The sequence below is a fragment of the Miniopterus natalensis genome, chromosome 15 (genome assembly GCF_054644295.1).
Source record: "Miniopterus natalensis isolate mMinNat1 chromosome 15, mMinNat1.hap1, whole genome shotgun sequence".
NCBI classification, from domain to species: Eukaryota; Metazoa; Chordata; class Mammalia; order Chiroptera; family Miniopteridae; genus Miniopterus; species Miniopterus natalensis.
In genome coordinates this window covers 36,538,689-36,557,035 of record NC_142095.1, presented here as the reverse complement: position 1 = coordinate 36,557,035, position 18,347 = coordinate 36,538,689, and the positions used below count along the sequence as shown (strand labels likewise).

Below are 18,347 nucleotides of genomic sequence, written 5' to 3'. Positions count from 1 at the left end.
AGGCCTCAGTGTCCCCTGTGTGCATGGAGCTTTTGGACTCAGGGGACTGCAGAGGCCTGTCCAGCTGTGACAGCAAGATCACGGGCAGTCCAGGGCTGGACTGGCAGGGCCTGGGCTCGCAGTGCCTGGCTCAGGGCTGTCCCCTGGGCACATGGAGATGGCTGCTCAGAGCCTTTCCCACGTTCCAGCCCAGCCTGGCCTCCTTATATAGCTGTTTCCAGCCTGGGCCTGTGTTCTCTGCCCCAAGGGAGCAGACCTGCGGGGACAGGGCCTCGGCCTGCTCATTTGCCTCCTTGGGGAAGCTTCCCCAAGATTATAGGAGTATGTGCCTCTGTGTAATCTCAATCACATCAGAGCCAAAGGGCGAGCAGTATAATTACACAAAGGAGAGGCTTCTGGCCGTGGTCACAAGAAGGAAGGGGAACTTGTATTGCAGCCACAGACAGCTCCAAAGTCCATGATGCCCTTCCCCCGGGGCCAGATGTAACTGCGGTTGACCAAGGTAGGGCTAATGGAGGAGACCCCTTCCCAGCCCTCTGCAAGTTAGTCACTGCCCAGGGTCCCAAGTAGACCTCCAAGATAACTGCCCCTAACCCCAGAACTAGTGTCACAGAGTCCTCCTTCCCCAACCCAGAATTTAGCACCTGGACACACTTTTCTGAAGCATCTTACCCCTTCTGTGGCCACGGGCCCAGGAGCTGGGCTTTCCCAGAACCACCAGGGACACAAGCACCAGCTGCATTTGGATCCCCTATTATTTATTCACTTTATTGCTATTTGTTTTAAAGGCATTTCAACTTTAGCCTTGGCCGGTGTGGCCCAGTTGCTTGGAGCGTCACCCTGTACACCAAAAGGTGGCAGGTTCAATCCCTGAGTCAGGTCAGGGCGTGTGCAGGAGGCAGCCAATCAATGTTTCTTCCTCTCTCTCTCTCTCCCTCCCTCCCCCTCTCCCTCCTCTGTAAGATCAGTTGTTTTTTTAAAAAGCATTTCAACTTCATTAAAGGAAAATCAAAGTCATCGGTAATCCTACCCCAGGCCCGGGGACCACCCTCCTTTGGGTCTGGGCTCATGACAAGGGCACTACCTTGGTGTGCTGACACATCAGCAATCTGCCCTTTCTCACTCTATCCGTGATTCCTGGACTCCCTTGGCATGGCTGACCTCCACGTAGGCCACCTGAGTGTACAGCCCACCACAGTGAATTGCCCCCTTTAGGAGCTCTGTCCTTTCTCTTCTGTTCCAGTAAATTCCCCTGGGGGAGGCCTCTTGGCCACAAGCTGGGGCATCTTTATGGCTCTTGGTTTATATGACCAAAGTGTAAGTCTTGTGTTGGGATCCTTGCTGGAGTTGAACCCAGAGCCCTGGCTAGATTAATGGGGCCTAAACAGCAGTCTGGGACCCCATGAGAGAGAAGGGGTCTCCTGGGCCCAGCCTCTCCCACCCCAGAAATAAGGCAGATCCATCCTGCCTTGGCCCCGGCAGATCTTGTCCCACTCAGGCACCTCAAGGGGTGCTCAGGGCCTTTACGGCCCCACTGCCCAGTCACACCAACCTGGCCAGCAGTCTCCCCGCCTCGGGAAGCTGCCCTCAGCCCTCCTCTTCCCAGCCATCCCTGTGTAGTGGGCTGGTTCCCTGTTGTGTCCCCCAGCCCTAGGGAGCTTGGTGGACCAACTGGTGGGAGGGGTGGTGGTGACCTGGGAAGGTTCTAGACCTTTCAGAAGGAACACCAGTGCCCAGCTCCCACCTGCGCCTGCCTTTAGTATAGCAGCTCCTCGAATAATGTTTTATTCAACCTCTTTTGGTTATAATGTTGATGATGGGAGAAAGGCGGTTCCTAGCTGGGACCAGTGTGGCGTTTACATGTCCTCCCGTGTCTTTGCGGGTTTTCTCCATGTCCTCTCGTTTCCTCCGACATTCCAGAGATGTGCACGTGAGGTGCACTGGCATGTCTACAGCGTCCCGATCTAGTGTGGGAGTGTGTAAGTGCGACCTTTGATGGAAGAGTGTCCTGTCCAGGTTGGGGTCCCACCGTATACCCTGAGCCGCTGGGAGAGGCTTTGGCCGCCCGCAACCCTAAACTGCAACAAGCAAGTTGGAAAGCATGAATATTTGTTTTTATTAATCTTTCTTAAATATAAGTATAGTTCATATTTATTTCAATGTTTAATATTAGAAGTGTTTTGGATTTTTATTTAGAAGTCTGGTGATGTTTTTGTGACCAGAAATATGCCACAGGAACTGAACTCCTTTATATCCGTTAGCCTCGGGTGAAGTATACATTGTTTCACTTCGAGTTGCAGTTTCCAAAAACCTATCCTGATGACACTGAGGACTTATTGTACATGTTCCTGTCCCCAGCCAAGGTCCACAGGACATTCGGAGTTTCCCTGCTTATCTGAGGCCACTGCGAGTTTTGGCTTGTAGATCCCAGTTTCCCAGAACCTGCCCCCACAGGGGCGGAGCAACTAGCAAGTTACTAATTCATTCCCCGGCTTCTCTCAAGTTCAGAAGCAGCCTGCCAGGCACTGGAGCCAAAATGAAGACCCCAGCTCCTGCCTGTGCCTGTGGCATCGTGCTGGCCCTGCTCTCGCGACTGGCCGTCCTCCAGACCGCTCGTGCCCAGAAGGTAGCGGTTGCCATGGGCCCCTGTGTGCACGCCGGAGTGCGTGGTGTGAGCTGGTGAATGAGTGACGCGGAGGAGAGTCCGTGTGTGTGCGAGGGTGTAAGTGCCAGTGAGCGCGGATCCGTGTACGCGCAGAGGAATGGCGCTGACCACCCACCAGGTACCGCCCGAGGGCTCTGGGCACACTCCCAGGCGCTAGCAGGGGCCCTGTGCCCATGTCCCGGGTGAGGAACTGCAATTTAGCAAGTTGCCCCTGGAGGCGGGCAGTGGGTGGGGAGGGCGGGAGTGGGCTTCGTGAGCCCCGCTCCACCCCTCCCTGGCTGAACAACCTCGAGGAGGGGCTGCTCCCTCTGTCTCACTTTCCTCATCTGTAAAGCAGGGTAATAATAGAACCTAGTCAGAGGCTTGTTGTGAAAATGAAATCTGTAACACTATGAAGTTAGTACAGTGCCTGGTGCGGAGTAGACACGCGTGTGTATACAAGCCACTCGGCCCGTCACCCACCTTTGCTAAGCTGTGTGTGCCGGTGAACATACGGACGCAAGTGTGTCATATGCAGGCCGGCAGGAAGTGTGTAAGACTCCTCGTGTGTGCGCATGCGAACCTTAGACCCGGGTAGAAGAGCATATGCTTGGGTCACTGACCCTCTCTCCCGAGCCAGGGCCTGTGCTGCAGGATGGGGCAGCTGGGGGTGGGGTCCACGGCTGCAGGGAAAGGGGGCAAAGATTCCCAGCTCCTAGAGGCTGTGCCCTCGTCACCTCCAGTTTCTCCCAGCTGCTGTAGGCTCCTTGAGGGAGACTGGCAGGAACTGTTTTCTTTCATTTCCGTGGAGGCCAAAGTCGCCAGAAATCAAAGGACTTGTTACACTGGTCAGAGCTAAGACCATAAGCTTCCTGATCCCACCAGGGCGAGGATAAGTGAGAGTCCCCTCCCAGGGGACTCAGGCTGCACTCCCCATGCCCCTGCATGTTGACATACTTGTCCCTGCCCCATGGCACTGTAGGGTGGGCGATGAAGCACAAGAGCCGCCTCTTATTTGAGAGGAAGTTTCGCATATGAAATGCCTTGTGAGCTTTAGCCTGAGGCCTGATCAGTTGCTCAGCCCGCTCAGCCCTGGTTGGGGCCCAGGGCTTGGTTGGGGACCTAGGTCAGGGCCCAGTCTTGAAGAGTGTTGTTCCAAGCTAGGCTGGCGTTGAAACAATCCCACCCTTCCTCCTTCACTGGTCCAGAATGACATCGACATCTACAGCCTCACTGTGGACTCCAAGGTCTCATCCCGATTTGCCCACACGGTCATCACCAGCAGGGTGGTCAACAGAGCTGATGCTGCGAAGGAGGTCACCTTCCAGATGGAGCTGCCCAAGAAAGCCTTCATCACTAACTTCTCTATGTAGGTGCCTTCTCGCCCACCTCCTTGTTCCCCTCCCCAACCCAGCACTGCCACCACGTTGCCCCTGTGTCCCTCAGGAGGCGAGGACCTTTTCCTGATGGGAGGTGTGTGTGCTCAGCCTGTAGGCAATACAGGGAGCCAGGGGCTTTGCCCAGGGACTTCATGCATTCTCAGAGATGCTTCCACCATTCCCTCATTCCCTACTCCCTTCACCCCTCTAATTCTCCCCCCATCCATCCCTCTATCCACTCATCTCTCCATCCATTATTTCATCTGTCCCTCCCTCCCTCCCTCCCTCCCTCCCTCCTCCCCCCTCCTCCTCCCTCCCTCCCTCCATCCCTCCCTCCCTCCATCCCCCCCTCCCTCCATCCCTCCCTCCCTCCATCCCTCCCTCCATTTATCCTTCCCTTCACTTATCCTTCCCTCCAACCCCTTCTCCTCCTGTTCCTCCCTCCATCCATCCCTCTGTCAGGCCCAGGCATCAGGTGGAGACCACAGCAGTTTTGTGTCTTTGCCTTTGAGGAGTACAGACTTGGGGCATCCTGAGGCCAGGCCCAGGCAGAAGGGAGTCACCAGAAGGCAGATTCTAGCTCAGGATACAGAAAACTTTCTAACCCCTGGGCTGTCCCACAACGGAGCGATGCCTTGAGGTGGGGGACCTCCTTGTCACCGGAAGTTCTAAGCCAGGCTAGTCTTCCCGCCCCCATCTGGGATACTGTGGAAAGGGCATTTCTGCTGTGGGTCAGAGACTGCATTGGGAGGCCCCTGGGGTTTCTGTGGACTCTGCAAGCTGATGATGATCCTCACCTTGTCCTCTACTGTCCTCCCCCACACTTCCCAACTCAGTTTTGCAATGTTTGCTAAACTCAGGAGGACTCTATCTGTCCCTTTCCCCATAGGAGAGGCAGTGAGAACAGGCCAGAGAGAGCCCAGTCCCTGAAACTCATGGAGGGCGATGGGTGAAGCAGAGAGTGAGCATCTCAGGCAGGGTCCCCAGTGTGCCCTGGGACCTCTGAAAAACTGCAGTGGGGGCTGGATCCCTGTGTTTGGCTCTTCCCCCTTCCCTCAGAGCCAAGGTCTGTGTTTCCCAACTCGCAGCATGAGCTTCTTCAGCTGCACCCAGCCCCCCACATGGGTGCCAAAGCCACCAGATTATGAGGTGCCAGGCCCAACATATCTGCTAAGAGCCCAAGACTCGCACCCCTTTCTGGGCCCAGATCCTGTTGCTGCAAAGATAAGGAAGTGGGGGTGGGTGCAGGGTACCCTGTTCCCTGACCTGGCTGGGACCCCAAGTAGGCATCTGAGAGGAGGAGCCCTGCAGCCCACGCACTAGCCCATCCCTATAAATTATGACCAGGAGGGTCAGGATGGTGGGAAGGAAGAACATCTGTCCTAACTGCTCCCTCCCACCTACCCCCCCCCCCCCCCCCCGCACACGCTCACCCTTTCAGGACACCCCCAGATGGAGCAGGCTTGCTCACCTGCCACTTCCTTGCCCACCCCACAGGGAAGCTCTGAGGTAGTCATTTTCCTTCCAGAGGAACAGCCCAGGCAGGTCTCTCAGTCCCAAAGAACGGCCACTAGAATTGAGTCCCATCCAACAGTTGTCCAAAGCCTACTCTCCCAGAGGCCACCCTGCCTGCCGAGTACCCTGCCCTATGGTAGTGGGAAGAGAGTTCCGAGCCTTTCAGCCGCATGCCTCCCACTGGCTGGGAGCCCAGCCTCTCCCTCCTCCTCAGTCTGCCCCACACAGCTGGGCACGGGGCTGCGTACAAAAGCAGCTCAGAGCGCTCTCCCTGGTGGCTGAGCGGTTCCTCTGGGGACAGTCTGTGAGGTGAAAGGGGCCATGAGGATGTGGGGCCAGAGTAGAAGGGAGAAGAGAGGCCAGGACTTAGCTCACCTCTGCCTCCCCTGCAGCCTTCCTCCCCTGACTGTTCAGTAAAACGAGTGTTCACTTACACTGTGCATGCCTCAGGGTAGATGGAGGCCTGGCATACCTTGCAGAGGCCACCCGCCCTTACCCAGGGTCCCGCACAGTCTTACTCACAGTAGGTGCGTAATAAACAGTTGGGGTCCAGGAAAGATAAGACTCACTCTATCAAGAGACATACCAAGTCCCAGAGAGGCTCCCTGGAGGAGGTGGGATTGGAGTGGGTCCCCCTACCGGGCTCTAGACAACACCTGCCCTCCTGCCCCAGGATCATCGATGGTGTGACCTACCCAGGGAACATCAGGGAGAAGATTGCAGCCCAAGAGCAGTACAGCGCGGCTGTGGCCAGGGGAGAGAGCGCTGGCCTCGTCAAGTGAGCCTAAGGAGGCGATGGGGACCCCGGTGGGGAGGGGGCAGAAGCTTGCCCTGCCTTTAGTTCTGTTCCTGCCTCCAGTGTCCATACCCCGCCTGGTCTGGAGGGGCAGACCTGATGCCCTTCTCCCCCAGGGCCACTGGGAGAAAGGTGGAGCAGTTCCAGGTATCGGTCAATGTGGCTCCTGCTGCCAAGGTCACCTTTGAGCTGGTGTATGAGGAGTTGCTCAAGCGGCATCTGGGAGCATATGAGCTGCTGTTGAAAGTCCGGCCCCAGCAGCTAGTCAAGCACCTGCAGGTACCTGGTGCTGCCTCCTCCCAGGAGGCCTCCCAGATGAACCCTGTGCTGCTGAGGGTACCCCCTTCTTTCTCCCTCTTCCTCCTGTGAGGCCCAGCCCTGACTCCTGGCTAACCCAGTGACCCACCTCTTGCCTCCAGATGGACATTCACATCTTCGAGCCTCAGGGCATCAGCTTTCTGGAGACAGAGAGCACCTTCATGACCAATGAACTTGAAAAGGCCCTCACCATCTCACAGAACAAGACCAAGGTGGGCCTGCCACTGTTGGCGGGTGAGGGTAACAAGGGGCCTATCTGTAGGCCAGCCCTACGAGCCTATATTTCTAGAGAGTGGGACAATTGGGCAGAATCTCTAAGTTGGATGGACTTCTTAGGTCTCTGTGTCCATGTTCACATATGGCAGACAGGGAAGGCAAGGCCTAGAGGAGGGTGCTGGTTTGAACCCTGAGATCAGGGGAGAAGGACAGTGATGTGAAGGTCCCAGGACCGGGGGAAAGGAGGAGGTAGCTGGATCATACACATCCTGAGCCCAGCTTCTGCTTGCACAGCTCCAGGAGCAGGGGCTCTGTGCTCACACCCCACTCACTGTATTGAGGCCGTCTGTCTGACAGCCCAGCCTGAGAGAAAGTTCCCAAGGCTGCATCCTGGAATTCGCACTTCAGATGGGGTGAGGGGCACTGTTGGCATGACCTCGTTGCTCCTCCCAACTTCAGCCAAGTTTTTTCTCCAGGCTCACATCCGATTCAAGCCAACACTCTCCCAGCAACAGAATTCTCCAGAGCTACAGGACACAGTCGTGGATGGCAACTTCATCGTCCGCTATGACGTGAACCGGACCCTCTCTGGAGGTTCCATTCAGGTGTGTGGGCTCCAGGGGAGAGCAGAGTAACCAGGAAACCCATCCATCCTCAAGAGCCTGGACCTGGGTGTTCCAGAAGAAAAAGCAAAACACTGTTCCTGCTCATCGGTGTGCACCAACGGCAGCACAGGCAGAAAACAAGCAGTTTAGTTATGCTGTGCCTGAAAGAATTCCCTTTCAGAGGCAGAAAAGTTTTGTCTCTGCTAAAGAACTGCCCTGCAGGGTTTCCCTTGTAGCCTTGGCTACCAGGAGGCTCACAGATCAGTTTTTATGCTCAATTGCAGTAGCTTATTTCACAAAAGTTCTGGCATCATTGTGCTTCTCCTTTACTCTTTTGATGGAATTTGTTTTTGGAGTCTTCTTTTGATGGATCTCAGGTGTATTAGGTTTGAGCCTTTTAGTATAAACTACCTCAAATATTCAAACAAATAGGAGGTAAGGTGGAGGTAGAGTTCTGGTGGGCCATGCATGAACAGGGAAGCTTCAGCAAGAGAGTGGCTAGACTGAGTCCTAAAAGATGGTGAGGATTTGAGGAGGTTGACAATGGGACAGAGATGGAGGGGCTTAAATGAAGAGAGCATGGGACCCAAGGATTTGGGGTGAGGAAGCTGGGTGGGGGCAGGGCAGGGCTGCAGCTCTCATCACCTGGGGGGCGTCTCACTTTGGTCACAGATTGAGAATGGCTACTTTGTGCACTACTTTGCCCCCGAGGGCCTGTCCGGGATACCCAAGAATGTGATCTTTGTCATTGACAAGAGTGGCTCCATGAGCGGCAAGAAAATCCAGCAGGTGGGTCCCATGGGCCAGGCGGGGCCCTGAAAACTCAGATGCCTTACACCATCAGCTCTGGTCCAGCAGGCAGACCCTCCCTCCTCCATCTTCCTAGGTAGGAGGTTCCAGGGGTCAAGGTTGGTCAGAGTATGGGGCTGGTCCTGCCCCTAGAGCATTCACCATGTCCGCACTCCAGGTGCGGGCCTGGGGGTGCAGCCCGAGGGCACATGAACCCCCAAGAAGCCCCCACGGAGATACCCATCTTGTCTCCCCTTCCCTTGATCAGACCCAGGAAGCCCTGATCAAGATCCTAGAGGACCTCAGCCTCAAAGACCAGTTCAACCTCATTAGCTTCAGCGGGGAAGCAACCCAGTGGAAGCCATCGCTGGTGCCAGCTTCAGCCGAGAACGTGAAAGAGGCCAAGAGCTATGCTGCCAACATCCACGCCCAGGGAGGTAAGCGCCATGGCAGCCCTGCAGGGTGGGGGCTCCCGGGCACTGAGCCCCGCCTGGGAGCCATCCTTAGAGTGTGTGTCCCTCAGGCACCAATATCAACGACGCGATGCTGATGGCCGTGCAGCAGCTGGACAAAGCCAACCGGGAGGAGCTGCTGCCCTCGGGGAGCGTCTCCCTCCTCATCCTCCTCACTGATGGCGACCCCACCATGGGTGAGGGCACTGCCAGCAACTCCGGGGCACATGCCCAGAGGGAGCAGCTGGGCTCCACCCTGGCTTGCTGCGGGACCTGGGGAAGGGAGGGGGTTCCTGAGGCCTCACTGGCTCTGAGATTCCAAAAATATCCCTTGAGCAAATCACTGTTTTCTCACCCTTGTCCCAAACCGTGCTGGGTCCAGGTGAGACCAACCCCACAAAGATCCAGAAGAATGTGCAGGATGCCATCAACGGCAAGTATAGCCTCTTCTGCCTGGGCTTCGGCTTCGACGTCAGCTACGCCTTCCTGGAGAAGCTGGCGCTGGACAACGGCGGCCTGGCCCGGCGCATCTATGAGGACTCGGACTCCTCCCTGCAGCTGCAGGTGCCAGCCAGCCCCTGGGGCTGCGTGAGTCGGGGATGGCCCAGAGAGGGGGCAGACCTCACCCAGCTCCTGCAACCCCCTCCACCCCACCCTGCAGGACTTCTACCAGGAGGTGGCCAACCCACTGCTGACAGCGGTGACCTTTGAGTACCCAAACAATGCCGTGGAGGAGGTCACAAAGGACAACTTCCGGCTGTTCTTCAAGGGCTCAGAGATGGTGGTGGCTGGAAAGCTCCGGGACCAGGACTCTGATGTGCTCTCAGCCAAAGTCAGTGGGCAGCTGGTGAGTGTGGCCAGCCATCCTGGAGGGGAAGGGTGGCTGGAGCAGGCTCAAGCCTCAGCCCTGTTAGACTCCAGCCGACTGGCCTTGAGCAAGTTACCAAGTGCTCCCTGCCACCGTGGATAACATTAGTCTCCACTGCATGGGCTGGGGTGGGCATTCAATATGATAATGCCATGATTCTCCTGAGAGCACCTGCACTTACCCGCATGTGGTAGGCACTCCGTTGTCAGTCTGTGCTGCTGCTGCTGTGCCTGAGGGCACCAGGTGCCTGGCATCCTCTCCGTCCTCACACCAGCCCTCTGAGGTTGCAATCAGGTGGGGAGGGCTGCTCCCACTTCACAGATGAGCAGACTGAGGTCCAACTTGCCATGGGTCCCACTGCAGCCAGGTAAAGAGCTCAGCTCACCAGATGGTGCCCTGTCCTTGCCCAATCCACCCTGCCTCTGTGCCACAGGGGCCCCTCTCATTCCACAAAGAGAAACTGAGCACCTATGCTGAGCCAGATCCTTCTCCAGGCCCTCGGGGTACTACCCTTATGGGAGAGGCAGTGTGGGTAAATCATTGCACAAACAAGGATGGGTAGCCCGGGGTGTCCCTGAGAGAATAAGCCCAAGGACTCAGGGAAGCAGCATGGGAGCCCCAACCTGGCCTGGGGTCAGGGAGAGCTTCCTAGAGGAAGCTTAGCTGAGACTGTGGGAGTAGGAGGTGGCAGACGCCAGGTGGTAAAATGATGGAGGGATGTTTCAGGCTTGCGTGGCAAGTAGACAAGGCAGGCAGGCAGGCATGGTGGGCCCAAGGCTGAGTCTCAGAAGACGTAGCCAAGTGTCACGATGAGCAGTGCATGCAGGGTGACCATAAGCCTGGCTTTAAACCCCTCTCTGTCACCTCCCAGGGGTGAGGCCTGGGGAGTCACCTAAGCTCCTGTGCCTCAATTTCCTCCTGTGTGAAAATGAGAATCTGTCATCTTACCCACCTTGTAGGACTGCTGTGGGGATTAGCATCTGGCCCAGGGTGAACATGCCATACATTTTAGCTGCTGCTGTTATCCTAGAGACCAGGAGTTGCCAAAGTGAGGAACTCAAACTGACTGGGGGGGGTCACAGCATGTCTTTGTTTTAGTGATTATGTATTTACCTTAATGTGTCTTCTGAAAAATAGAACTCAAACCCCAGACCTAGGGTTTCACAGATATTGTTGCATGGGACGAGGCCAAGTGAAGTATGTTAGTCTATTTAAAGTTCATTTAAGGAAAAGCACCAACTAAATAGCTGTAGGGTGGATAGGACCACATTTGTGCAGGTGGCCTGCAGGTAGCAAAGGTTTGGGAGGCCTAGCTCTGGTGAGAGACAGGAGAGAGTGTTCCCAGCAGCGGGGATGGGATCCGATCCACATTGTAAAGGTTTTGGGCTGCTATGGGAGTTGTGACAAGAGAAGGCTGGAGTTCCTCTGCCCCAGACCCCATTTCCCAGGCTGCTGGCCAGGTCAGCCTGAGACCAGAAGGCCCCACCCTGGGGCAGGAAGCAGCAATCCATCCAGAACTTGGGCACACACCTCGCTGTCAGCCCCAACCAGATTTCTCATGGAAGTACCAGGCCAGGTGCGGATGTCAGGCCCTCACTACTCCTGTCCTGGCTGGGCCCCTCTTTCCAGCCCATGCAGAACATCACCTTCCAAACGGAGTCCAGAGTGACAGAGCAGGAGGACAAGTTCCGAAGCCCCAAGTACATCTTCCACGGCTTCATGGAGAGACTCTGGGCATACCTGACCATCCAGCAACTGCTGGAGAAAATGTGGGTGGCCTGCACCCCCAAGGGCCCACACATGGCCTCAAGGCCTCCTGAAGTGCCTCACGGGGGGGCAGCACAGCTGGTATGGGGCATCTCCTAGGCATGGAGAGAGGGGGTCATGGTGTGGTATCTGAACTCCAGCAGGAGCAACCACCACTCCCCTTGCCCCCAAGGGTCTGGAAGGGAAGGGGGTGAAACTAGGCATCCAGGGACCTGCTGAGCCTCTGATGCTCTCAACCTGCAGGGTTTCTGCATCAGATGCTGATAAGAAGGCACTCAAGACCCAAGCTCTGGGCTTGTCGCTCAACTACAGCTTTGTCACCCCCCTCACATCCATGGTGGTCACCAAACCTGAAGGCCAAGAACAGTCTCAAGTTGCTGAGAAGCCCGTGGAAAATGGTGGGTGTGAGAATGGGCTCCTAGCCTCTGTGGCAACAGAGTTTTGACCCAGTGCTCTTCCCAGCCCTTCCCCCACATCCTGACCAAGACCCTGACCCTGTCACACAGACTCCCAGGACCCCCAGGAGATGCATCCCATTTCACTGATGAGGAAACTGTGGCCAGGTCTCCCAACCCTCCCAAGTTCACTGCACCCATGTAGTGCTGGGGTTGGGAAGCAAGGTTAAATAAGCACTTCAATTTTTTCAAAACTACCCAATAGTATGTATCTCTCTCCCCCCATTACTTTTTTGTTTTATCCAGAAAATGGACACAAGAAAGCTCGCCCAGGTAAGGGCCTAATACCCTCAAAGGCTGGCCTTGGTGACAGTTGGCTGATACAGGACCTAGGACACCAGTCCCACAGGGTCGCTGGCCAGGGCCTCTCCAGCCCAGCCCTGCTGCCAGGAGGGGACATTGTCTACCCAAACATGTTGGTGCATTTAGTCACCTGTTCATTCAGATATTGGCTACCCTGGGCACTAGGGGCACAGTCCCCATCCAGCTGGCTGCACACCCAGGCCTCTCTGATTTCCAGGTCAATCTTCATTCAGACTTCACGCCATGGCACACAGAGGGTCCAGAAAACCAGGTAGCAAAGGAGGAGAGGGAGGGGGAGGGGCAATTGATACAACCTTGACCCTGACCACAGACTGGGCTCTGCCCTGACTGTGGGTGAGTGGGTTGTGTGGCTCACCTGGCTGGTGGCAGAGATGGGACTCAAGTTCAGGTGTGTCTGACTAGGAGGCCGCTCTGCAGTAACTTTTCTCAGTGGCAGAAAAGGCCTTAGAGGACAAGGTATTTTGAGGAGCACCTCCTTGGGGTGGCTGATATCCCAGGGGGAGGAGTTCAAGAAGGGTCCATTTTTCCAGCTTTGAATTTCTCCTGGCTGTGTGGGGAGAGGCTCTCAAAGTGGTGGGTGTGGGGAAGGGAGCCATCTGCCCTCTCTACATACCTTTCCTGGGGTGAGTCCTAGAGCCCTGGCAGTGGGGACCCATGACACTGCTTGAGCGAAGACACTGCTTGAGCTGGACCTTCCACATCCTCTGTAGTCCATATGATGGTACCCAGCCTCTTTAAATCTGGATCGCCTGGACCTGTTCATTCTCAGCCTCGTTTTCGCACACACTATGATAGTACCTCGGTTCCGGGGCTAATGCTCAAGTTAGGTAAGCCACTTTCTGACCTCGGAGGGCCTCATTTCCTCAAGGTGATCATTAAACCTGTCTGTAGAGTTGGATGAAAGCGTATGCACAGGGCTGGGCACAGACCAGGGAGAGTTGTGAGGCATGACATTAAGTAGTGTGTCCTTTATTTTCACTGAATTGGATTCATTACACTCTGGAGGCTGGCTCAGGATGGAATCTTCTACAAAGTGAAGGCTTCTTCCATTCCCAAAGCCATTAGTGGTCCCATGAGCTATTTCTGATCTCCAAATCTGGACTCAGACCCAGCCTCAAAGCCAGGCTGGACCCCATCTCCTCAGTGTTTTCTCTAATAGTGTGCTCTTCTGTTTGAAAATCGCTTTGCAAAGACTCTCCTAGGTTGGGTGTATGTGGGGCAGGGGTCACAGGGCTGGAGCTGGGTGAGTGGCAGGTGGCAGTGGTGGCCAGATGGCGTGCCAATTGCTCCAAATCCTGACTGCCTTCTCCTTTTCTGTTCCTAGCTGCTCCTGTATTAGCACATGCCTCCTCCAGTCCCGATGAAGCGTTAGATGACATGGATTTAAGAATCAAAGGTAGCCCCCAGACCAGAGTCCCTGCAGTAGACACATGGCCCTATAGCAGGAAGACCCTGGGATGAGAGAGGCCTGGGGATCTCTAGGAACCTGTTATGTGGGTTTCTCGGTATTGAAGTGGAGAAGGAACCCTGGCCACCCATTCACTACTCCATCCCTCAACTCCCCCCACCTCCAACTCCTGGGGAGGGGATGCCTAAACCCAGACTTTTTCATCTTTCAGAAACAAGCCCAACAGCCCTACTACCAGGTAAGTTGTTAGCCCCCTCAATCCCCTTCCCCATCCCTGGCCCCCGGATTTCCCAGCCTGCCCCAGGAACCTCATCTGCTGTCCCAGCCCCCATCCAGGCTCCTTTTGTCATCCTGCCTCTGCCTGGCCAGAGCGTGGAAAAGCTGTGTGTGGACATCAACCGCTCTCAGGGGCCAATGAGCCTGCTCTCAGACCCTGACCAAGGTGAGACCGTGACCAGTTATCCATCCAGAGAAATCCAGATACACTACTAAGCCCCACCTTACCACTCTGCAGACACACTTGCCCCGTGTGGGCCTGTCTGTCCCGGGTTGTGGCATGGTCACGCCCCTGAGCACCGACCCTTGCACTCATACATCTACCCCACAGGGCTTTTGCTGGGCACCACATACGCTGGTCTGGGTGGCCTGGCACTTCAGGATGACCAGATGTAGGCTTGACCCCACGCATAGCCATACTTCAGGGGTGGAGAGGCAACCTGAGTGATGGCAAGCACAGCGGCTTATAGTCAGTGCCCAGAGTGACGTGGAGACAAGCCCAGAGGAGGAGACAGGGGCTGTTTGAGGGACAGGGGAGGCTATACAGGGTCGCACATGAGTGACTGGGCCTTGGCAGACAAGTGGGGTTTCACTAGGAAGAGGAAGGGGTTGGCAGAAGCCCAGAGCCCTGAAAGATAGTAGTGGGACCGTAGAGAGTGTGGAGGAGACGAATGGCAAGAAGAGGGAGCTGTGCTGACCAGACCTGCTCCCCGCCCCACAGAAGGGTCGTACTGGTTGAGCTGAGGTGTCAAGTCCGATGTGGGCATGTACAGTACTCAGGGTTGCTCACACAGGGTCTCCCACTTCCACACACCAGGCCCTGAGTCTGTTTGCTCCCTGAGGGGGGGACCACTGATTTTCCATCTCACTCCTGGCCATGGCGCCTAGTTCAGGGCAAGGCACACTGCAGGGGCTTTATAAATTAGCTTCAGACAAGATCGCCCTCCTCAGAGGGCTCATCCGAATGTGTCCTTGACTGAGGATTTAGGGCCCTTCCAAAGTCAAGTGCAACCAAGGGATGAGAGCAAAGATCGTGGAAACCAGGTCCCCGTGTGAGGGAATACTGGGGAGGGGACACTGAGCAGAGGAGTTGGTGAAGGACCTCCTGGTCAGGCCAGTGCCTAGCTGGGGCCATGGCTCTGACCTCTCTGCTCTGGCTCTCTTAGGTCTCGAGGTGACTGGCCAGTATGACATGGAGAAAGCCCAGTTCTTATGGATAGAGGTGACCTTCAAGAAACCCCAGCTGCAGGTCCACGTGTCCCCTGAGCATGTGGTAGTGACTCGGGACCGAAGAAGCTCTGCATATAAATGGAAGGAGACGCTGTTCTCGGTGATGCCCAAGTAAGCCTCAGGCTGGGTACCAGCAATGACCTCTCAGGCTGTGTTAGCTGGTGACAGTGCTGACAGGTGGCCTGAGGCCACGGGCTTGGGGATAGAGTGGTTGGGCTGGCATGAGTCCTCTGCAGTGGGCTGCCCCCACCGGTTGGGCAGAGCCCTGCACCATACCCCTTCTGCTCTGGAGTGCACCAAAGGGTTGTCCTGGGGTCCTGGCTGCCTTCACACCTAACCCAGGTCGCTCTCCTGTGCAGGGGGCAGTGCAGTTTGGAGCTAGCTCTGCTGCTAATCCTGTGTGACCCGGGGCAGGCTGCTTAGACCCTTTTAGCCTCAGTTTCCTCACTCATAACTGGGGAGAATCACCCCAAGCCTGAGTTAGAGGCTAAGGGGGGACCCAATGAGAGAATGTGGCCAGGGAGCACTTTGCTCATTAGAAGGGGCGGTGCCCACTGGGCATGCTGGAGGGCAGCTGTATGCGTGGTAAGGTGCTGATGACAATAAAGAGAAATTGGAAGGCACTGTCCACCAGGGGGAGGTTAGGAATGTCATTCTTAGCATACTCCTGAAGCTCTGATGAGGAGAGACATGTCCATCTGGCATCAAACACCTGGCAGCTGGCAGGTAGTGGAGGTGAATGGGGACCTCTTCTGGGTAGGGCTGCCTTGCCATCCAGCCTTCCAGAGGCAGCTTTCTGGCTCCAGAAATCATGAGGGGCCTGGGGGAGAGGCCGAGGCCTGCCCTTTTGGAGCACTGCCCTTCGAGGCCCCAACCTATGCTGAGTACACAGAGGCTTATCTGTTCCCTCCAGCTGAGCCCCTCAGCAGACGGTGGTTTCTACTTGACAAATGAGTGAGCACCTAGCAAATCTGAGGGGCTCACCTGAAAACCCCCCAATTTCATAAAAGATCTTCAAATTTCCTGTTATCTGATAAATACACAAGGCACTTCTCTGCCTTGGATACACACCAGAGGATAGAACAAAAAATTCCCATTAATCGTGGTGACAGAGTCCACACATTTTCACGAACTGCAGAAGATCTTCACGAAGAAAAATAGACCACGCCTCTTACATTGAATCGCGTCAAGCCTGTGTAAACCTAGTGTAAGTCCATTTATGATAACCTCAGTGTAACAGCAGGGTCTGATTCAACATGCTTGAAGGGTCCCTAAGAGAACCAAAAAGGTAAGAATTTCAAAGATTATTTCAAGTAAAAAAGAAGGTGATAGAATGAGAAGAGACTTGCCCTTCTAGGCATTAAACATACAATTAAACACTGACCATCAAAAGAAAGTGGCAAAAAGGACAGAGTAAATGTGTCAGATACCCCCTGGAATCACATAAAATGAATTAATGAGAAACCGAATCTAAGAAAAAGGGAAAGGAATCATTATTTTGTTTTGTAAGTGCTGGGATCACCAGATGTTATTAAATTAACTTTGGTCCCAGTTTACTGACGAGGAAATTGAAGCTCAGAATATTTAACGGACTTCCCACCCAAGACCACAACAGGAATTCCTGAGGACAAGAGGGCGGCCCCTACCCACTCCCACCCCAACTGCCAAGGTCCCCTGAGGGTGTCTCCATGCCTACCTTGCTCTCAGGGCTCGGTTTCCCCACAGCCTCAAGATGACCATGGACAAGGCAGGGCTCCTGCTGCTCAGCAGCCCAGACAAAGTGACCATCGGCCTGCTGTCCTGGGATGGCCCTGGGCAGGGGCTTCGGCTGCTTCTGCAGGACACTGACCGCTTCTCCAGCCATGTCGGCGGGATCCTTGGTATGCCGCCCGTGGCCCTGGCTCAGGGCATCCTCAGAACCACCTTTGCCTGCGAACAGGCAGCGACCCCGCCTCTGTGTGTCTCCCAGTCCCAGTGTCTTTATCCCTCACTAACCCACCCTTTATCTCGCAGGCCAGTTTTACCAGGACGTGGTCTGGGGGCCCACAGCAGCAGCAGATGACAGCAAGCGAACACTGAGGGTTCAGGGGCATGACCACCCTGCCACCAGGTGACTCCACATAAACAGGCCAGGAGTGGGGAGTAGGAGGCTAAGAGCTAGCCTCTGGGGGCCTCCACTCCCCTGTCCTTGCCCGGGAACTAGAAATAGTCAGGTGAAAGGTTGATGCCTTAGACATGTCTGACCCAGCTCTCAGCGTGACCCCACAGAGATGGTCAACTCAGACCCACAGAAAACACACCAGCCAGAGGTCACTAGGGTGAGTTGGGGGCAGTAGGAAACTCCCTGAATTCTCAGAGCCCTGGACCTTGGACACCACATGCAACTGGGTCCCCTTGGGTGGCTGAGCCTTGTCAGCCTGTGCTGGAGGGAATTCTAAGGGTCCCTGAAACTCTACCCTCCACGTTCCTGTCCCCAGCTCTCTCCCTCTCTTCCCATCACACCTGAGATTTGCTAACCACCTATCCGTCTGTTTGTCTGTCTATCCATCCATCCCAGAGAGCTCAAGCTGGATTACCAAGAAGGGACCCCGGGAACAGAGATTTCCTGCTGGTCTGTGGAGCTATAGTCTTGACGAGAGGAGTTATATCCACCCACCCCCGTGCACCCCACTGCGTGCAGATGGCTGCCATCTTGTGACCACTGGGCCACCTGTGGGGCCTGGACCAGGATGGGGAGGGGAGTTCCACTCATTACAAATAAAGGAAAGTGGTGTGAGCCCAGGGAGTGGGCGTCTCTGGTTCCATCCAGCCAAATCCCAGGGCTGCAGAACTGCATCCTGAACACTTAGCATTGTGTAACATTAGAATCTTTCACTATCAGCCCCTCAAAGGCCTGTGGCCAATAGGCCCATGAAGAGCTTTCAGTCCAGTCCCTTCATTTTAAAGGCGGGAAACTAAGATTTAGAGAGATTGAACCACCCATGTGAAATGTCACTCCAGCCCCCAGCTTGGGGCCTAGGACAGGAAAACATTCTCTGGGAGCAGAGGTTGAGTTTCAGTCCATGAAAACCAGTTTTGACTCCCCCTTCCCCCACCAAAAATAATGAACTGGGTAGAAGTTCTCTGCAAGCTTTTGGGCCCCTTTCCAATGGGACTTGCATGACACAATTTGATTTTCACACCTGTGCTCAGGAATAAGCCTGTCTGCTCACCACCCTGGAAGACAGAGGAGACGGACATGGGGCCCCCGTCCCAGGAGGGAAGCCTCTGTTTCCAAGGCCCTCCGATCCCATGGGGATGACCCA

General features: G+C 55.4%; 1 protein-coding gene across 1 annotated transcript; it reads left to right on the top strand.

The window, feature by feature from the left end:
- Positions 1-2,536: 2,536 nt before the first annotated feature.
- On the top strand, positions 2,537-17,679 carry ITIH4 (inter-alpha-trypsin inhibitor heavy chain 4). The gene is made up of 20 exons (XM_087825120.1): positions 2,537-2,632; positions 3,853-4,013; positions 6,212-6,316; positions 6,451-6,613; positions 6,754-6,864; positions 7,345-7,473; positions 8,146-8,262; positions 8,531-8,699; positions 8,786-8,911; positions 9,097-9,278; positions 9,376-9,561; positions 11,212-11,351; positions 11,593-11,747; positions 13,453-13,524; positions 13,748-13,774; positions 13,862-13,978; positions 14,979-15,153; positions 16,768-16,922; positions 17,056-17,152; positions 17,600-17,679. The coding sequence occupies exons 1-20, from the start codon at positions 2,537-2,539 to the stop codon at positions 17,667-17,669; spliced, it is 2,553 nt and encodes an 850-aa protein (XP_087681246.1). The 3' UTR covers positions 17,670-17,679.
- The last annotated feature ends 668 nt before the right edge of the window (positions 17,680-18,347 follow it).